The sequence below is a fragment of the Cyclopterus lumpus genome, chromosome 19, assembly GCF_009769545.1.
Source record: "Cyclopterus lumpus isolate fCycLum1 chromosome 19, fCycLum1.pri, whole genome shotgun sequence".
Classification (NCBI taxonomy): domain Eukaryota; kingdom Metazoa; phylum Chordata; class Actinopteri; order Perciformes; family Cyclopteridae; genus Cyclopterus; species Cyclopterus lumpus.
This window is the reverse complement of record NC_046984.1, coordinates 6,060,119-6,079,578: the sequence shown is the minus strand read 5'-3', so window position 1 is coordinate 6,079,578 and position 19,460 is coordinate 6,060,119. Positions and strand designations below refer to the sequence as shown.

General features: G+C 45.8%; 1 protein-coding gene across 4 annotated transcripts; it reads right to left on the bottom strand.

Annotated features, from left to right (window-relative positions):
* Positions 1-996: 996 nt before the first annotated feature.
* tnrc6b (trinucleotide repeat containing adaptor 6B) lies at positions 997-19,358 on the bottom strand. 4 transcript variants are annotated; one of them, XM_034558138.1, is made up of 21 exons: positions 19,039-19,358; positions 16,570-16,659; positions 15,527-15,548; positions 14,688-15,146; positions 11,397-14,567; positions 10,254-10,651; positions 10,004-10,078; positions 9,594-9,809; positions 9,265-9,384; positions 8,924-9,049; positions 7,995-8,165; positions 7,418-7,522; positions 7,124-7,328; positions 6,748-6,915; positions 6,433-6,579; positions 5,997-6,140; positions 5,294-5,386; positions 4,748-4,981; positions 4,387-4,454; positions 4,035-4,174; positions 997-3,443 (listed from the first exon to the last, which is right to left on the bottom strand). In XM_034558138.1, exons 2-21 carry the CDS (start codon positions 16,624-16,626, stop codon positions 2,864-2,866), a joined length of 6,699 nt encoding a protein of 2,232 aa, XP_034414029.1. In that variant the 5' UTR covers positions 16,627-16,659; positions 19,039-19,358; the 3' UTR covers positions 997-2,863. The 4 variants fall into 4 exon arrangements, with proteins under 4 accessions (XP_034414029.1, XP_034414031.1, XP_034414030.1 ...); XM_034558140.1 differs by having other exon boundaries at positions 4,748-4,951; XM_034558139.1 differs by having other exon boundaries at positions 16,570-16,656.
* Between the last annotated feature and the right edge of the window lie 102 nt (positions 19,359-19,460).

Sequence of the window (19,460 nt, the reverse complement as noted above, 5' to 3'; positions counted from 1 at the left end):
TAACCTATTGGGAAATACATGAGAAAAGTATAGCAACAATGTCTGGAAGCTGTGATGATGTATTCACTAAAGAGCGACTTAAAGTTAAGCTTCCATAAGCTAAACATGCACGAACTAAAGTTAACTTCAGGATAATTAGTTTCACCTCATTTGGGACTAAAAAATAGCTTATATGACTAACTGAAAGTTAAAAAGCAGTGCCCAGAGACAGGTTTGCATATATAGATATATATCTATATCTATATATAGATATATCTTAGTTTTTGCAAAGCTATACAGAACGCATCACTATGAAAACAAAGAAACGGATATTTTAATCCGTCCTGATGACAGCTTTTCATTGTACTCAATAGGTTTTTCTTCTGCAAGTACCTCTCCACAGTATTCAAGATGGCTCTATTGTTGCCAGCTGGGAGAGAACCTTTGCATTATTTATTTTTAATGACAATTAATCATTTATTAAAAAAATAATATAACACTGTAATAAAATAGTGTATTATATTTATTGTTAGCTCTCAATTGAAATTTACTTCGAGAAATTTATTTTTAAATAAAAAGAAATCCCCTCTAAACCCAGCTCAGTTATGTTTAACTTGGAACCGTGAGGTTCTTTTTTCTGTATTATAATGACTTACTCATTTAAAAACACTGCCTTTAAAAAACAGCATAAACGACAGTGGGACGGGATGAAAAATCCGTGGCTGCTCCAGAAATTTTTAAGCATTCAACCTTAGGCAACCTTTTCCAGCACTTGCCAACAAGTATCGAGGAGATTTTGAATATGAATATTTTGGGGTGCAATAAACACACTTCAGTAAACCAAGTCCCAGATTCACTCACAGCGTATGGAACAATGACGCATTGGGAGGCAATTCTATTGATGTCAGTCCCACGGCACAGAAATAACATCGTCGTTCAACGTGCTGTGGATACCTGCCGTCCTGCATGTAGTCGACTGTTAACAACTCGGTCACACATCAAACAAACCACAAAGACTTCAATTCAACCTTTATTATCTTGTTCTTTTCTGCTTTAAATTAATTCCCTCTTCTTTTTGTAACATCTGAAATAAATGAAAACATCCTGAACAGGAGTGATAATAAGGACTGACTTAATTTAGATTGATACATAACAAAAAGAAACAAACATAACAGGTAATGTCTTTAACGTGTCTGTAAAACACTGTTCCAGCTCAGCTTGGTATGGTAGGATTTGGCATATTAATAGAAATGCCTTCAGTTGGTTGCTTCGTCTTGAAAAGAAAATATTCTGTTATTGCATTTGGCAAAAAAAGAAAGAAAAGAAAAACACAAACGGGAAATAAATGCTGCTAAAAACACAACTTAAGAGACATATGCAATAGTGCCAATGTTTTTTAACTTTTTAGCTATTACAATATCCAGACAGTCAAGCACGCAAACACACATCCACAAACGCACCCGTTCTCTCAAATATAAGCTGTCAGATTAACATCGTTTCACTTCCCTGACTGGAGCAGATAAGTGTTCAAAAGCAAGCGCGCGCACACACACACACACGCGCACACGCACACGCACACGCACACAAAAAACATTTCTCATGGACAAGAAAAAAAAAACACATTCAACATTGTAGCAATTAACACAGACACTCTCGATATCATCGTCATTAATATCTTCATCACATCCTCCTCCAGTCGGTCATACTGTCATCGCTCCTTTCATGCACACACAGGCAGGCAGGAGGGCACCTTGTACAGCGAGTAAATAGTGATCATAGTCATCATTTACGTCATGACAATATATAATAACCAACTTGATTTCTTGAGTAAGAAAAAAAAATACAATAGCGAGGTCAGTGTTTTGAAGGGAAAAAAAAGGACATCTCTTAATTTCCACAAAGTTTCACACATTTCTCTTTTCTTTTAAAACAAACAAATGATAAACAACCGACATACATCAACAAGGAGATACAATTTTGCTTGTCAAATATAAGAGCAGTGTGTAACTGATGAGAAGGTGTGAAGGCTGCTGACATGGCGGGTGTGCGGCCGCTGGTTGTTAGCCAAGGCCACTGCTGTTGTAACATTAGGTCTTCCTGTACGGTCTGTGTAGTTGTGTTGAAGCCGTTAAAACAAAAACAAAAAAAATGGAGGGATTTGTGGAGGATTTGTCATCAACAAACCCAGAGGCATATAGTGCAAGTTTGGCTAATGTTGTTTCGGTTTTGATTTTTCTTTTTCCTTTTACCCTGGGTCCCATGTTGATGGCATATTTCCACCAAGGTAGAGGTGCCGGTACCTACTAAAAACACACTCCTTTTCCAGATCTCAAAGGTTGCCGATCGTCCATTTGACTCAGTAGTGTGGCGCCGTCCGCATTTTAGACACACAGATCCTTCCTCGCTCTAAAGCTTCCAACATGAGAAATTAGAAGTACGCCAGCCAGGTCTATGAGGGCTCAGTCTGCAAGTCTGAATTTTGAGATTCGACCTTTAAATAGCAATACAAAAGAAAATAAATTGTGGCACATAAAAACAGCAATAGCTAAACTTGTTGACATGTACGACTCTGGCTGAGCCTGTCTACAGTGCATGCCTGAGTGATCGGGTCTCTGAATGCAGATGGTGGGATTTGGAGTAAAAAGACAAGGAGCTATCCAGATGAGTCCTCAAAAGTTTAATGGTTTCACCTTTTTCCCCGGTTCAAGTTTTACTGTCGTCTTCATTTAAAGTTAAGCGGTTTAATGTGTATGTGTGAAAATCATGTGTGCATGTACTGCATGTTGGGTGACCAATGGAGCTTTAATTCATGTCATCTCTACATGTAAATAAATAGAGTATGACATATGTATTACAACTTGAGTGTAAAATATGTGTGTGTGTGTCAGTCGGCCCCCCCACCCAGCAGGTCCCCGGGCAGCAGCGAGGCGGGGCTGCCCATCTGGTGACGATCCTCAAGTGCTGGGGAACCCCAGAGGCTACTGCTGGGGTACCCCGCCCCGCTCATCCCACCCATTCCCCCCCACAGACCTTGCCTTCCGCCCTCCACACCTCCAGCCCCACCCACCCCGGTCCCATTGCTGCTCCACTGGGCGAAGATGCCCAGCCCGGGCCCCTGGGTGCCAGACTGGTCCAATGAGCTGCCTGTGCTGTCCAGACTCTGCCACCCGGAGCTGGAAGGCCCGGATACTCCATTTCCTGCTCCTCCAGCTGTGGAGCCTCCTTCTACTCCTCCTCCTCCTCCTCCTCCTCCTCCTCCTCCGCTGCCTCCCGCTCCGCCTCTCTCGCAGCTCCCTCCGTTACCGTTGGACCCCACTGCGGAGGAGGCTGTTGGCCCGGAGCCTGCAGAGCCGGCTGTGGTTCCCCCGCTCCCTGCTCCTCCTGCCTGGGAATGTGCAATGTAGCGAGCCACATCCTCCTCGCTCACGAACTCCGCCAAGATGGTGGTATTACCCAGAACACACCTGATATAAACAGAAGGAAAATGTACAATATATATTATACTATAAAACATGCTATGCAATATATATTCTTGTTTTCCTGTGGTAGTGTTTTCATTCTATTTTTAATAGATTAAATAATGTAATATTTGCCAAAATATTAAAAGTATTAATACATTTAGTGTTGATAAAAAGAAATCTTAATTTTGGCACAGGCTTGAATTGACTGAGGTTATCAGTAACAAGATGACTCCTACCATGCCCACAGAGTAATGGTGCAACAGTAAATAATTCACTTCAATATTAATTACAGTACCTTCCACAAGTCAGTGTACTTTAAAAAAGGTATAATTTCCCACTTTGTGAAATATATCCATTTGCTTTCTCAGTGAATGTTAGAAGATCAATACCACTCTTATACCTATATGGAAATATGAAAGCTTAGCTTTGCATAGAGACTGGAAACAGCTGGCTAAAGGTAACTCAATTTACATCTAAGGGTGCTCCAAGTGTAAAAATGACACTAACATTGAAGAAGCTACTAGATTCAGTTACATGTTACCATACAGAAATGCGAGTGATATTAAAAGTATGCCATCAAAACAACAGTCTTACATGTGGAGTGCGCTCTGGGCCTTGGCTGCCTCCTGTTTGGAGCCGTAGCGAATCAGAGCGGTGCCCTGGGTCAGGCCAAGGTGAAAGGTCAGCAGAGGGCCATGCTGCATGCAGATAGTCCTCAGAGTGGAGCCATCAATCTGCAGGAATATGCAAGATGGAGAACTTTAATGGAAGAGTGACGGGTTGATGTATGAAGTTCAGAGCAGTGCTTCAATCCGGAATTACTTCTGTGTGCTTGTTTATGATTAGTCCATGCATGAAGTGAGGTGGCTGTATTACAATAGTCACAGCTCTCGATCTTTACGAAAACATTAACTAAATAAATATAAACAGTGTGTGTGTGTCTCACCTGTGGTGTGAGGTTGCTGAGCACCAACCAGCAGCTTTCCCGAGAGCTGCCATCACTCCAGGTTGAGGCTGCAGAGAGAGAGCAAACAGGGAAAACTAAATGAGAGTTTTCCTCATTCCACGTAAACACAATCGCACTCGTTTTTTCCCCCTCGGCTTCTCAGATGTCATAAACAATGAATATCTTTCCCTGTTGCTTCCACCAAGGTTGGACAACACTTCCAAATCAGATATATCTTGTTGTATCTCAGCAATCAGAGACTGTTGTTCTAAAATCAGATGAATATTTCCACAAGCACTGCGCCTGGATGATAAAAAGCAACCTTTGGGTACAAAACATGAAAAATGTGTCGGGGCATTACCAGCGGTGCTAGAGCCGCCGCCCCAGCCCCGACCAGCCAATCGAGGGGCTCCTCCAGACCAAGGGGAAGGCGATGGCTGCTTTTGACTGGCTAGTCCTGGAGGTGGGCGGGACAGCTGGCTCTGGCTGCTGCCACGGGTAGCTTTCCAGGATTTGTGTCCGATGGGCTCTGGGGGCCAGCTGGTCTTGTAGTCTGTGTACTTTACTGTATCGTTACAGAGAAGTGAATGAGGCTCTGGAGGAGTGATAAATACACTTCTGAATATAATACCAATATGTAACAACACCAACATTGAAATCAAGAAGAACCAAATCGATCCATTCATTGGTTTCATCCATGAAATGTCAGAGTATAGTAATAAAATCGCAATTTCTCACAATCGCAACTTCCTAATGCCCAGACATGCCAAAAATGACTCAACAAATAATCAATGGGATTAGTTTGCCAAGTAATTTGAGTAATTCAAATCGATGGACGAGTAATTTCAGCTCTACTCACAAAGCAACACACCGGCCCAGAGATGCGCTGCTGCGAGTGTGTGGTTACCTGAGTTGTGTGCATTGTTGAGGGGACTGTCTGAGGCACTGTAGGGCCAGGCACCAGGTGAAGGCAGCATGGTGTTGAGGGGAGGGGTGGAATCTGCAAATAAAGGCATTGACCAACTGCATTAATCATTCATTCATGAAAAAATGAAACAGAATCCATAAACATGAAAGGAGACTTGTTTATTGGCTTTATTGTTCTTTATAAAAAGGACAATTCACCACAAAATTAAAAATACAATGTTGTCGTCTCTTCTTCTGCGCAGTGATGTTTCGGAGAAAGAAAATAGTTCCTACAAGAAACTGCTCCCAACAAGGTCTGTGGATTATCTTGAGTAACCTGGTTATGATTTCTGGTTAGAAACATTGCTGTTGAGTTTTTCAAATGCATCATATGGCGTTTTGAGCACCACAAGCCCATTGATATCGAATTCTATTATATTGGAGAGACGGCATACATCTCTACGGCCAATATCTACAACACTTGGCAACTCACACCAAAATAATCTAGATTAAAAAAATAGCAATACGGATAGGGAGAACAATAGGTATTTTGTTTTGTGGTGAACTTTCCCTTTAATCTCTCTGTAAAGTGAACACATATGAAAACTAAACTAAAAATAAGGAAGGTAAACTAACCAACTGCTGGATATGGTGTCGCCCCACATCTTAAGAATAATGAGGCAGTGGAGCTGTTCAATTCTTACCTGTATTGTCTTGTAACAACTGGTGCTCAGTATCATTGAGGTTGGGGGACACTGCGTTTCCCATCATGCTCCCTGGGGTCATGTAAGGGTCGGAATCAGGGTCGACGCGGTCGATTCCTTTCCAGGGCACACCAGGCTGGAACTCTAGAGAAGAAACACACATGTGGTTGATTGAAAGCAGTGTTTAAAAAGTTGAGAACACTTTCTCAAATAGTTAATTTCCTGGAAAGTAAATTAAAAAAAACAGTTATGATCTCTTTCCTTTAAGTCTCATGTTAATAGCTCAGGTTGTTGTGATATGGAACTGACTGGCAGATCAGCTGAAAACCAGATTGATTGATGCATCTCTCTACTCTACCGGTCAGCAGAGTATATCAAAATTCATACTGGTGTAGATTCCACCCCGAGTTATCACCAACTATAACGTGTCACTGACCAGGGGGCCAGCTGGGCGTGGTGGTAGGCTTGGTACCCATCTTGGTGCCAGGGGTGCGATGCCAGTTGTCTCCCAGCCCGTCCCCAACCATCATGTCATACTGAGAGTAGGGTGAGCCCCCCGGCATCTTCATGGGGGTGACAGGACCTGGAAGGTGGCGATAATGGTTGTTACGTCGCTGAACACCAGATGGGTGCACTGATCACCTTAATATGCAACTTCACATCTGATCTCATTAACACACGCTGCCTCAACAAGCTTTCATTTCACATCTTATCAAAAAACAAATAGTATAAATAAATAAAAAAATCTCACCGTTTTTGTGGAATGCGTTCTCAGGTGAGGAGGTGTCTGGAGAAGAGTGTCCTTCCATCATCCATTTAAAACGGGACTGCTGAATCCCTAGGTCCTTCATGCCTCCAGGCCCCCCTCCAACAGAGCCACCCAGGTCCAGACCGGGGAGGTTTACCCCAGATCCAAATCCTTCTCACAGGAAGGAGGAGGCATAGAAAAAAAAGAGGGAAACATTTTTTTACATTTATGTTGTTAGGAAACTTCCGGTGCCACATAAAAATAGAATACCAAATTCACAAACAGAAAAATAGAAGTACGACATATTTCACAGCGCTATACTGATTGCTAACCTGTGATCTCTGGGCATTATTTATTTTAAACCTGTACAAGCGCTCACCGGAATATGGTCCAAGAGTTTTCTGGTGCAGATCCGCCACAGATCCCGCCAGGCCTGGATGAGGCAGGGAATCAGCCCCCAGCAGTTTGGGACCCCCTCCGCCACCTCCACCATGGTGGGAGGGGGAAAGCTTGGAGCTGCCGCATAAACCCCCGACCTGCTGCTGCTGCCTCTGCTGCTGGAGCACTGCCATGATCCTGGCCAGCTGACGCAACACAAAACAAGAGTCAGCAGCTGGGAGGAGGAAGTAAAGAAGTGACTAAGGAGTGAGTGATATGTTGTATTTATGTGTACCTGTTGAGGGTCAGCCTGCTGCCGCACATTCGGTGGGAACTTCCTCTGATTTTGCAGTAGTTGCTGCTGCTGCTGTTGCGGCTGCTGTAGGAGGAGCTGACAAGCCTGAACAAACAAGGGCAAAACAAAATAGATTAAGAGAGTGAAGAGGAATGAGACTGCTACAGAGACAAAAATGCAAAGAATTTGGGCAGTGAGTTAGAGCTGTAGCAAAGGTTTGTTTCCCAAAAATACATTTGTATCACAGAATCTTGTAGAATGTGTGGTTTGAAGTGTGATCCTACGATAACAATGATGTTTTAAGACATTTTATGGTGACAGGGTACCTGTTCCTACAAATTTCCAGAAAACATATTTTCACCCAATTCAGAGATGCCAGGAGAGAAAAAAAAAAAATCACAATTTGTTGACATTTACCATCGAGGGGGACACACACACGCACGAGCATGCACACGCACACGCCAAACTGTGCAAGATTGAGACATTTCATAATAATGTATTTACATATTTTCAAACTAAGCCAACCTGTGATGAAACCCTGCAGCGATTTTCAAAGATAAATAGTGCTTCTTCTCACCAACTGAAATTGGATGTGAGGTGGATAGATGCTGCTGAGCATGGCAATATGCTGTGGAGACAGCTGTGGAGGGAACACACCTCCCCCGACTCCTGCCACTCCTCCCACGCCGCCAACACCCCCCACGCTCCCACTGGGAGGGGGCATCTGCTTCAGCACGGAGGCTGGCACCTGGAGGCAGACACAACGGCAGGCAGAAACACCTGTTACCACAGCAACGCTTTGGTGCCTCTCCCCAATTAACATCAATTCACTTTCATGCTCCAGTTATACCATTATAACAGGGTGGGGGCCCGCTCCCCTGAAATCACCCTCCGCCCCACTGTAATTTTCTCTATCCAGATTACAACAGAAGTAATTTAAGGTTCCCTTTCCTAAAGAACAGGTCTTTGTTCTTTTATTAAACAAACTAAACAGATGTATGCTATTGATGTCATTTCTGTATCTACATAGTGGCGTTAACACTTCTCCTCGGCTCTCGGTATCGCACACAGGTGAGCACACGCCCACCAGCCGGCAGAGAGCGTTGAATATGTTGCATGAAAAGCAAACCGATATACCTGCGTTTTTTAAACGCTCCCAAGGTGGTGAAGATGGGACAAGTAGTACTTGGAGTAGCTCTCCTGCTCCGGGTTCAAGTGCAGAAACGAGCTAAAGTGCTTGTATCAAAAGTAATGAAACCTTCACAAGTAAGAGAGGAAACACCAGCAATTTATCACAACATTTGGCGAGCAGCCATTCGTCCTCATTCCCCGCAAGTAACGTTTGCAATGCCATACCGAGTTTGATCATAAGAACAGGCTAATCAATGAAAGCTAATCGCTCAGCTAATTGTTAAGCAGCGACTGTATTTTAAGGATATTGGAACTTTTTGTCAGTGTTTAGTGTGAAGAATACCGGCAACAGAATAAAAGCAAAAGCATTTGTACCTGAGGCGACAGGAACTGATGAGGCACTTGCGCTCGTATCCCTGGGGACGGGTTTATGGGAGGGACAGTTGGCTGATGTCTTGACTGAGCCATCCCTCCACTACTGCCAAAGATACTGTGACCGCCCTGTGATCGTAGTTTGAAAATGAAACCTTAGAGGACCCATAACAATGGAGATATATACATGAAAAACACACACAGAACATGACAGACTGGAGGAGGAAAAGTTGGGGGGATAGTTGTATGATTATCTTTCAAAAGTGTAGAAAAAAAGAAAAAAGGTTCAAGAACCCGATATTTAAAAAATGGCAGGAGAGAAACAAGAGGCGCGGTTATCTTACTTGTCTAAAGGGAATATTGTGGTTGAAGAGGGATTGGGGCTTGTAGATAGTGGGTGGTGAGTACAGAGAGCAAGGACCCTCCTCCCCAAGGCACCAATCCTGATTAGTCAAAGGCAAGGTCTGTCACAGTGACAGCCAATAGACCAATTTGAGTGGTGGTGAGGGGAGAGAGAGAGAGAGAGAGAGAGAGAATGAGACAGGGAGGAATGGGGCAGACGAAGAAGAAAAAGGTAGAATCACAAGACGAATAGTAAGAAAGGACAAAATGTTATCTAGACATGAGAAAAACATAGAGGACAAAGACTGCTAAGGTGGCAGTGAGACATTACCTTGTCATAGTAGGACCCAGCATCCCCAGGTGCTGCCTCTTTGGAACCTGGACGATAAGCCATCCCTGCTCCTCCTCCTCCTCCTCTTCCTCCCTTCCTTATGTCTCCATTGTAATCATTAATCCCCATCCCCATGCCTCTTTTCTCCATATCCATCTTCTTCTCCTGGAGAGAACCCGGAGCCAGGTCGATGTTTGGGCTACTGGGATCATCATTCTGTCCAGCAAAAAAAGGCCACCACCATCATCATCATGTCGGAAATACACAACCTGCTAAAGCGTCAAAACATTTTGGCTTGTATGTGGGGAGGCTACAAAACAAAGCATCTGAAAGGAGGAACGTTTTGACATTTCCCTGCCGCAATAACACCCAGGTTCATGAGTAAAATACAAAGACATGTTGTGTCTTACCATTAGCCCCATGTTAGAAAACTGTTTGTTGATGGGGCTCATCCACGAGTCTCCTCCACCAACCTTCAGTGAACCCTGAGAGGAAAAACACAAAGCAAGCAGGCTATGATTTCACAATCCAAGTTCTACAAGGGTTTTAAAAAAGAAATTATTATTTAGATAACATCACATACAAAATCGGTAGAAACCATTCTGCAACTTTTAATTTATTTGTGCTTTTTTTCCATCAAGATCTATTTTCCCCACCCACCTTGTTGATTGGCTTCTTCCCAGGATGGCTCTGCCCCCAGCCCCCATTGCCTCCTTGTCCCCAAGACGAGCTGCTTCCTTGGGAGCCGGGGCTGTTCCACATGCCGCCTCCGCCGCTGCCGCTGCCTCCTCCTCCTCCTCCTCCTCCTCCGCATCCACCTCCACCTCCACCTCCTGCGCCACCTCCCTCCTCCTCCTCCTCCCAGCTTGGGTGACGTGAGGCAGCCACAGAGCCCTCTTTATCCCCCCAGGTAGGAGGGTTGCCCCAGCCCGCCGTCTTCCCTCCAGCATCGTCAGGGTCTCCCCAACCAGTAGGTGCTTCAGTAGTCTTTCCCCAAGCTGCTGTGCCATTGTCTATTGAAGGACTCGTTGGAGAAGTACCACCCCAACCTGACAGACCTACATCACACACAGACAACACAAGTTAAGTTGGAGCAACCAGGTAGAGACTGTTTGACTGAGGACACAATTGTTTCTCTCAATTTTAGTTGTAGTTTACATCTAGAGTGAAGGCACATGCAAAGGGGTTTAAAATTGATTAAGAAACCGCTATTGCAATTCACGTTTTTTGATGCGTGGCTTGGTGTCATTTTGGCAGATAAAATCAAAGCATCTTCTCTACAGTCACAATATTACCCAGAGAATTTTCACTGACTGAGCTGTACTCGGTTGGAGCACCACTACAGTACCGTAGATGACTGCTGTTAATGTGGTTTTGCAAAGATGGCAAGCAAGTGGCTAGCTGAAAAACGACTGTCTCTCAGTTGTCATTATGTTTCGCTAAACCTCCATGCTAAACTATAAACAGCGGATCAACCTTTCCCGTAAACGCAGTAGTTATAGAAGTGCATTTTTTTTTTAATAACCATTGATGAGGGACATTTGTCAAAATGCTTCAACTTCTTAAGCTGTCAAACAGCCAGTTGATTCAGAAACTAACTCCAATTCACACATGACCTTTAAATTGGTTTTAATTCATATTTCAGTTTTTCTGAAAGCGTGTAAAGAATTCAAGAAATATGTTTATTCAATAGATTATCATCTTACCCCAATTAAAGGATAGAAAACACCATGAAATTCAATTAACTTATGAAAAATTTCTTTTTTTATGACAACTTTAAAATCAAAGTTTGTGGGGTCTTACCAATAGCTGAAGTTTTTCCAGGTCCATGGCCAGTGTTGAAGTCTCTGTTACCTCCAAGCGCTGCAGCTTGTCTGCTAGGCTGCTGCTGCTGTATTGGAGGTTGCTGCTGTTGCTGCTGCTGCTGCTGCTGTTGCTGCTGCTGCTGCTGCTGCAGCTGCTGCTGCTGTTGCTGCTGCTGTTGCTGTTGCTGTTGCTGTTGCTGTTGCTGTTGCTGTTGCTGCTTAGCCTGAGCCTGAGCCTGAGCCTGAGCCTGAGCCTGAGCCTGAGCCTGAGCCTGAGCCTGAGCTTGAGGCTGAGCTTGAGGCTGAGGCTGAACCTGGCTATGTGGCTGCTGGTCATGTGTCTGCTGTCCAGCAGGGGCGCCGTTCTTATCCCATAGGTTGACTGGCTTGTAGTTGTAATGGGTTGGGTCACCCCATGCTGATGTTCCATCATCTATCTCGTTCTTTCGACTTATAGACTGTGGTGAGGGTTCCTCCCAGCCGCTTGGTTCAGATCCACTTCCACCTCCGCCTCCGGAGCTACCAGGAATGGGCCCCGAGGTCCAGCCTGAGCTTTGGTTCTGATTCTGGGCTTGAGAGATGGGTTTCCGACCCCCGACCCCTTGCATAGCCCCTTGGTCCAATGCTGGCTGTCGCTGTGGATGCTGATTGCGGGGCTGTGATTGTTGCTGTTGCAGTTGTGCCTGCGGAGCTGTGGAACCCGTCTGGCTGTTTGGCATCTGGTGTATTTTGTTTGCTCCACTCCAACTTTGATGAGGTTTAGACCCCATGCCCCCAACAGCACCCACCCCACCTCCCCCTCCACTACCTCCTCCTCCCCCTGTGCCACCTGCTCCCCAGGTTCTCCGAGGAGCACCATCATCCCAGCTCCCCCAACTACCCACACCTGAATCCCCACCTGAGTTTCCACCTCCATTCTTCCTGTCATCCTCCCATCCCCCTCCTCCGCTATTTGATTTGGACTGTTGCTCTCCCCAGTCCCTACCTGCCCCAGCCTTCTGGCCTGATCCCCACCCACTGCCTCCTCCATTCCCTCCCATTTCTTTCCACCCCCCTGCCCCTTTCTCCTCCTTATTTCCTCCCCAGCCTCCACTCACTGAGTCACCCTGTTGCCCAGCATCACCCCATCCTCCTCCATTTCCTCCTCTACTACTACCACCGTCTCTCCATTCCTCATTTCCCCAGCTCTTGGCCTGCTGGGCATCCCCAGCCCCAATTCCTCCTCCACCCCAGCCTGTAGCCTTACCCTGCTGGCTATGTCCTGGCATTACCCCTGACCCCATTCCGGGTCCCGTTTTGGTCACTGGCCCAGATTGTGAGACGCCAAGATTCCTCATGTTGGGGCCTGAAGTTAGTGGGGCTCTCCCAGAGAGAGAGGCCCCACTACTGCTACTGTTGCTGCTGCTCTCCCAGCCCTCTCCGGAGGACCCAGCAGATGGAACCAGGGAAGGATTGACCCCTGGACCCATAGAATCAGTGATTAGAGTCCTGGGTCCACCAGAATACTGAGAAGAACCACCAAGAGAAGATGTGTGTTTTGATGTAGCTGATGATGATCTACCCTTACTCTGTCGTCCATGTTCTTCAAAGTCCCAGGACGTGTTTTGTCGGATCTGTGTTTGGCCCCAGCCTGTGTTGGACAAGACGCGAGGGTCCAGATCAGACCGGCTGAGCAGGTTTTCTAAGGCAGCTTCAGCATTAGGTTCAGGGTGGGGAGGACGACTGTGTCTACTGTTAGGCTCGGCCCCATTTCTCGAATTTCCACCACTAGATGAAGATCCTCCCTGTGCTCCCTGTAGTTCTACTCCCCCACCCCATTCCCCTGTTTCACTCTCCCCCTTGTGATTGTCCCAAGCTCTGGTCATAGTGGTGGCTGTTGAGGAAGAGGAAGAGGTGGCAGGGGGATTGCCAGCTGTGCTGCCCCCACTACTGCTGCTGTTACTGCTGGATGCTCCAGCAATTCCCTCACCTCCTGAATTAGCTCCACCAATACCGGTGGAGCTCCCACCCCATTCACCACCAGAAACTCCTCTCTCTCCTCCTACTCCTGATGACCCCCACCCTCCCTGAGATACCCCGGAGGTTTGACTACTGTTTCCCTCAGTTCCAGCACTGCCCCAAGCACCAACGCCACTAGTTGAACTCTGATACCCCCAACCCGAGGTCCCATTATCTCCTTCAGCAGCTCCAAATCCCCCTGTGCCACCTCCTCCAGCCTCCCATCCATCAGTCCTTGAGGCACCCAATTTGGAGTTAGCTGCAGAATAAGAAGACTGGCCTCTCCATGAGGAGGCAAGGCTGTGGTCTCCCACACTCATCTCGCTCCCTCCCACACCACGGTCCATTCCTGCCCCAATCCCTTCCCCCCCTACGATTTTTGGTCCCGCTGATTCGCTGTCCCACTTGCCCCCTCCCATCTCTCTGTCTCTGGATTGCATTTGGTGAAGTTGCCGCTGATGGGTGCTTGATTGATTCACAGATAAAGGTGGGGGACCCCCCAGCACCCCACCTCCCAACGCCAGGCTCAGGGAAGCAGAGTTGTTGGCAGATAAAGACCCTCCTGGGCCCTGGTGATGGAAGGAAGACGGACCTCCTTCCCCTGCAGCAGCGGGCCCATCCTGCTGTACCAGGGCAGGCCAGGCCGAAGGGTTGGCATTTGGATTGAAGTTGGCACCTGGAATCCCACTGCCGCCGTCAACGGGGCCACTGGCATCATGGCTCCCTGGCACAGCGGAGGCTTTGGAAAGTGAGGAGGGCTGTTGTAGCAGAGGCCCAGCTGCAGCTACTGCATTCCCTCCTCCAAGATGACCCTGGGAGGCAGCCATCCCCCACGCCACACCGTTGGACGACTGCATACATTCATTGGGCAAAGAGAACGAGGAAGTGGGTGAGGATTGGTTGCCAGAGGCACTAATGCTGTTCACAGGAATTCCGTTGTTGCTGCTGCCCCCTCCAGACCCAGTGAAAGAAGCTCCTACCCCTTCACTGCCAGCGATGCTAGGCCATTCCTCTAGGTCGTTGCCATCAACGATCACCTTCTCCCTGCCCTGAGAGGAGACCTGGCTGCCTGAGCTTGCCCCCCACATGGAATTTGCATAATTAGAAGTAGTAGTAGAAGCAGCAACTGATGAGGTGAGGGCCAATGAGGATGAGGCAGCTGCACCAGAATCTGAAAAGGCAAATCCCACAAGAGAGAAACGTTAAGGGGTCAAAAGGAAACGTTAAAGAAATGATCTTAACATAAAATGGATCGATCGTAAATGTGACCTACAGCGACCTACACATTTACCTGAGACAGCAGCCATGTTTGCATTGGGGCCATCCCCCCCCCCTCCTCCTCCTTTTTCTCCTCCTCCTCCCCCCAGCAGCATGGAGGACAGTGGCGGCTGACCCCTCTTCAGTAGCACTTTATGGTCCTGCTGGCAGCGGAATCGCGGTGGCACTTCCCTCGGCATGTAGCGCGGTTGCTGCTGAGGCGCTTGGGCTCCGCCTCCGCTACTTGTACTGCCGTTTCCAGCAGCACCGGGGCCGCCAGCAGTGGAGGAAGAAATGGTGGTGGAGGTTGGCTGTCCGTTGGCCACCGCCAGGCGCTTGGCATTGTTGCCGCCCTGTGACGGGGTGGCAGCACTGCCAGGGCCCAAGGTGGCTGGGGATAGGGAGGCAGAGGGGGTGGGTCCAGGGCTGGGGGAGGCAGAGCTGCTCTGAGTGGCAGGAGACTGGGCGGACACCGGCTTGGTCAAGTCTGGCACTGCAGGAAAAGCAAGGCAGAGAGAGAAATGGAAAAGGATGAAATTTAGCATAATTTAACCAAGTAGATCTTGGTAGAACAGTGCACAATTCCTTTTCTAAAAATACAAGCACTACCATACATTGGTATGAAGTAAATACGGAAAAGGGAACATTCTACGAAGCATTCACTGATAGCCTTTTCGTCCAAACTAAAACATGCAAGTATTGCAAAAGCCAATGAAGACAAGCCATGAAATATTGTTGTTAACACTTTTTTTACTGATTGTTATCAGTTAAAAGGGAATTTACAAATAACAGTTCATTTGGACAAAACAAAATCAAATATCAGAAGACCGATAAGTGCACTTTGGTGAACATAGCAATCACCTGAGTGCTTACCTTTGTTTTTTTGTTCTGTAACCTAAAATGATGAGAAAAAACACATTGGTTACTTAATCATTCTTTTAAAGCATGAGACTTTTTTTTTTCCATTCATTCCTATTTTAAAACTCTTAGTACAGTAAATCGCGCTGGTGGGGGAGGCTTCTGTGACAATGCTGTACAATGTTGTCGGTCAGGACGGTGTTATCAGCTATGACCTCCATATGAGAGCAGAGCAGTGCAACAGCCGTGAGCTAACTAGTGGGTCACGCTCACATGCACCAATAGCACTAAAACATTGTGCGGCCAGCCTGGCTATGTCAACTAAGCATTGAGACACTGAAATAACAACACACAGAGGGAGAGACATTTCATTCTCTGCCCAAATAGACATTACTCCACGATATCTTAACATAGCTAGTTGTTTTCTGCTTCAATAATGTTTAGAATGTTACAGCTCCTTTAAAAAGGACAACACAATTTACTGAAACAACAATGGTTTGACAATAATTTATCCATCTGTGTCACCAAATAAAAACTTGACCTCCCATGTGGTCCAATTTATCGACCAAACTACTGCCATCGTGGAACTGGACTCCAATAGTGGCCGATGGATGCGCAGCCGCCACCAGTCGAGCTAAGACGTACATGACCCGATATAGAGGCTTCATTCACACAAGGTCCACTCTTCCTGAAAATATCTAGATTTATCTATTCAGGTATTATTACATTGACTAAGATGTTTGATTAATTGACCATCTGCTTTTTCCTGCTCCAAACAATCTTTATTATATCGGCCATTAAAGACTCACTAAAAGTAAAGTTCTTTCATGAGTTCTATGGAACCACTTTCTTTTGATGTAAATGCAAACTGAAATACATTTTGTAAATTGGAAAACAATATAATCCTAAATCTTCATACATTACACAACCGGAAATGAGCAGAAATAGCACTACTAATAAAAATATCTAACCATTGTTCAACATGACGCTGCCACACGTCTGTTCAATGGTGTCCAACCCATGTGAAGGCGCTTGCGAGTAATTTTGAACCTGCTTACCTTCTGACAGGCTTCCCTTTTCCTTTTGTCGTCTTTTTTCCTTTTCTTGTCTTCCATGAACTACTGCTCATGTCCCGATACTCCTTTCTTCTGGAGCAAAAATGTGTCACACATTAACGATTTTTAAGTTCCAAAGTGCCACTGGCTCTTTACTGTAAAGTAAATCCCTGCGAAAAAACATTGACCAATATGTAATGATGACTGCAGTAAGAATTAAGAAAGAGAAAAACATTTAACAGTTGCACTGTGGATGGAGGCCACGTGAGATTCCATTCATGTGTGTAAGCGACAATGGACTGCATGCTTGATCGGATGAATCAGGCATCAGGTGCTAGAGCTAAGAATACTGTTCAACATGTGGGCAACAAACAGTAATTATCCCCATCATACGCATGCAGAATGCTGTAAGCTGATCACACTGGTAGGTTCAACCAATTTAGACAGTTTACAAGGGGCTTGATTGACAGTCAGCCAACTCATCTTGTAAGTAGACTGACTGAGTCTGCATATGGCTATGGAAACCATAACAATAAGTGACCAACTGGAGGTTTGAGACTGCTTTTGCAGTAATTTTTTTTTAAATAGGTGTGTGCACAAATCTTCCAGATTTAATGTAGTCTCTTTAAAAAAGGGAACATTTGCTGATTTTCAACCTTGTCTCTACCCAACTATGTTAGGCATATAGTGTAAAAACTCTAGGGCGCAGTTGCAAAATCTGTTGAACAGTGTAGATATTAGTGTTTTTGGCTGACTCGGACAGTCATCCGTATTCAGCCGAAGAGGCTAGAGGCTGTAACTGCTGCGGGGAGGATATGGCCGGCAGGGACCCACCAGATTCTGAGCTGCCGAGAGCAACCACCAAATACAACAGAAATGGAATAATTCTGCTGTAATGAATGTCAGCGTGGGCAGTTTCTGTTGGATGCCTATGCCAATGACAACCCAGTGCGAATGAGCTGTGTGTGCGCATTGCTATGCATAAAAGTTGTCCTCTTCATTGGGACAAAAGGTGTGCTCTAGACCTTTGTTATTTGTCAGACAAAGCAAAATTGTCACTTCCTGGTACATGAAGGCACAGCTTGTACGGCTATTTTGTCAGTGGTCTACATTTGTCATCAGCACTGATTAGACATCCATGTAAAAGGTGGCTAATTTTAACAACCGTGAGACAAGTTATGCATGCAATACAAGCACACCAACTAATGCCCTGTGATTAAGATCCTCCATAGAAGAACATAGAGCAGGCTGACATGGAAAAATGCAAATAACTAAACATTTTAGTAAGCTGGATAACTCTATATTGATATAACTGCAGTGGTTTATTAGGGTTAGATTTTGACACCTAAAGATATGTTTTTCCCCTGAAGAAAAAACATAATAGATTGCCAAACCGGTAATGATAGTCACTGTTGAACTAACATTGACACTCTACTGTGATGTAGCAAGAAAAGCACAAATTCAATAGACCAGTATACTAGAATATACAGGCAATAACCAACATCCCATAGGATATCAAACCTCATCATACCATGTTGAAAATAGTCCGTTTATATATTTTCCAGCATTTAAATGCAAACACTCGTGAAAGTGGTAGGCCCTGACGGTGTCTACTTTTAGTTGGTTTCGTTTCTGCTTAGTGCCATCACACTTTCAACAGGCGACGCACAGACAACGAACCCGACATCCTTCCTGAAGCCTTTCTGACCTCAGGCCTGGTGCGCTTGAAAGACAGACCTGGACATTAAGTTATTACGAGATGCGCATCCAGCTCTATCCAGCCACCATTTAAAAATCAGGAATGTAACGTTACACGACACCAGCTGACTAATGTGCCCGACCTGCGTTGTCTTGTCAACAGTATCACAAGCTCATCCGCAATAAGAGAGCTAACCTTACAGCTTTGGAGGAGCTGAGCTGTCGGGTGCTAAACATGTTAAAGTGTTCCCCAACAATCAAAGACACGGGTGATTAAAACCGCAGTCATCCCTGTACTCAGAAGTGTGTTAAACACTGTGTGCTACAAGTTAAACTGCAGCTGCTGGTGAAACGTCTCGTCGATGGCCAACATTAAGGAGTGGTTTCTGTTCATACTTGTAAAATACGCAGACACCGAGAAGCGCGCACGTCAACCATCGAATTGACGTTAACGAGCGCAACCAACTGTCAACTAACGAGGCGTTAAGTTGTGTAAACTAACGTTGCTTTGCTCTGTGTACACAGCGGTCCTTGAGCCGCACATCCACAACCACAGACACGGCTAGCTTAAAGCTATCGACCGTTAGCTCAGTGAGCTAAATTACCGACTGACAGAAGCGACAAGTAGCTAGCCGGGCTAACGGCGTTAGCTTGGCGAGCACGTATTGTGGCATTCCATTGACAGATACGTTGCAGTCATTTTGCATGCATAGCAAATATGAAATGTCAAAACGATGAGAACGACCACGCACACCTCCAGCTCACGTTACTCACCTCTTTAATCACATATGAAGAAAAGCTCGCGTGCTAGCTAGCTTAGCTAAAGTGCTTAAGTGCGATTTTCTTTCCTAGCTTTTTGAGGCATTCGTCGTGGCTACAAGAACAGCGACGCTTGAGCGAACAGTCAAGTGAGTGGCAGATGATTAGAAATGCACGCGGACTAAGCTACTTGTTTGTAAATAAGTACTGACGTTGTAATAGTGTAAACCCTAATGTGCAGAAGAATTTAAATTTCAAAGCGCTGTGGAGTCAGTCGGTTGACGGGCGGCCATTTTGCTGCTGAGCATTAAGCGTCTCCAATGGCCAGCCTGTAGCAGCTGCGTGGAAGCCTTCTGACTGGCTGGCTCGTGCCGGGAGGGATGCATAAAAGACTCATTTTGACCTTCATAAAGTTTTGACAGTCAAACTTTGCACCA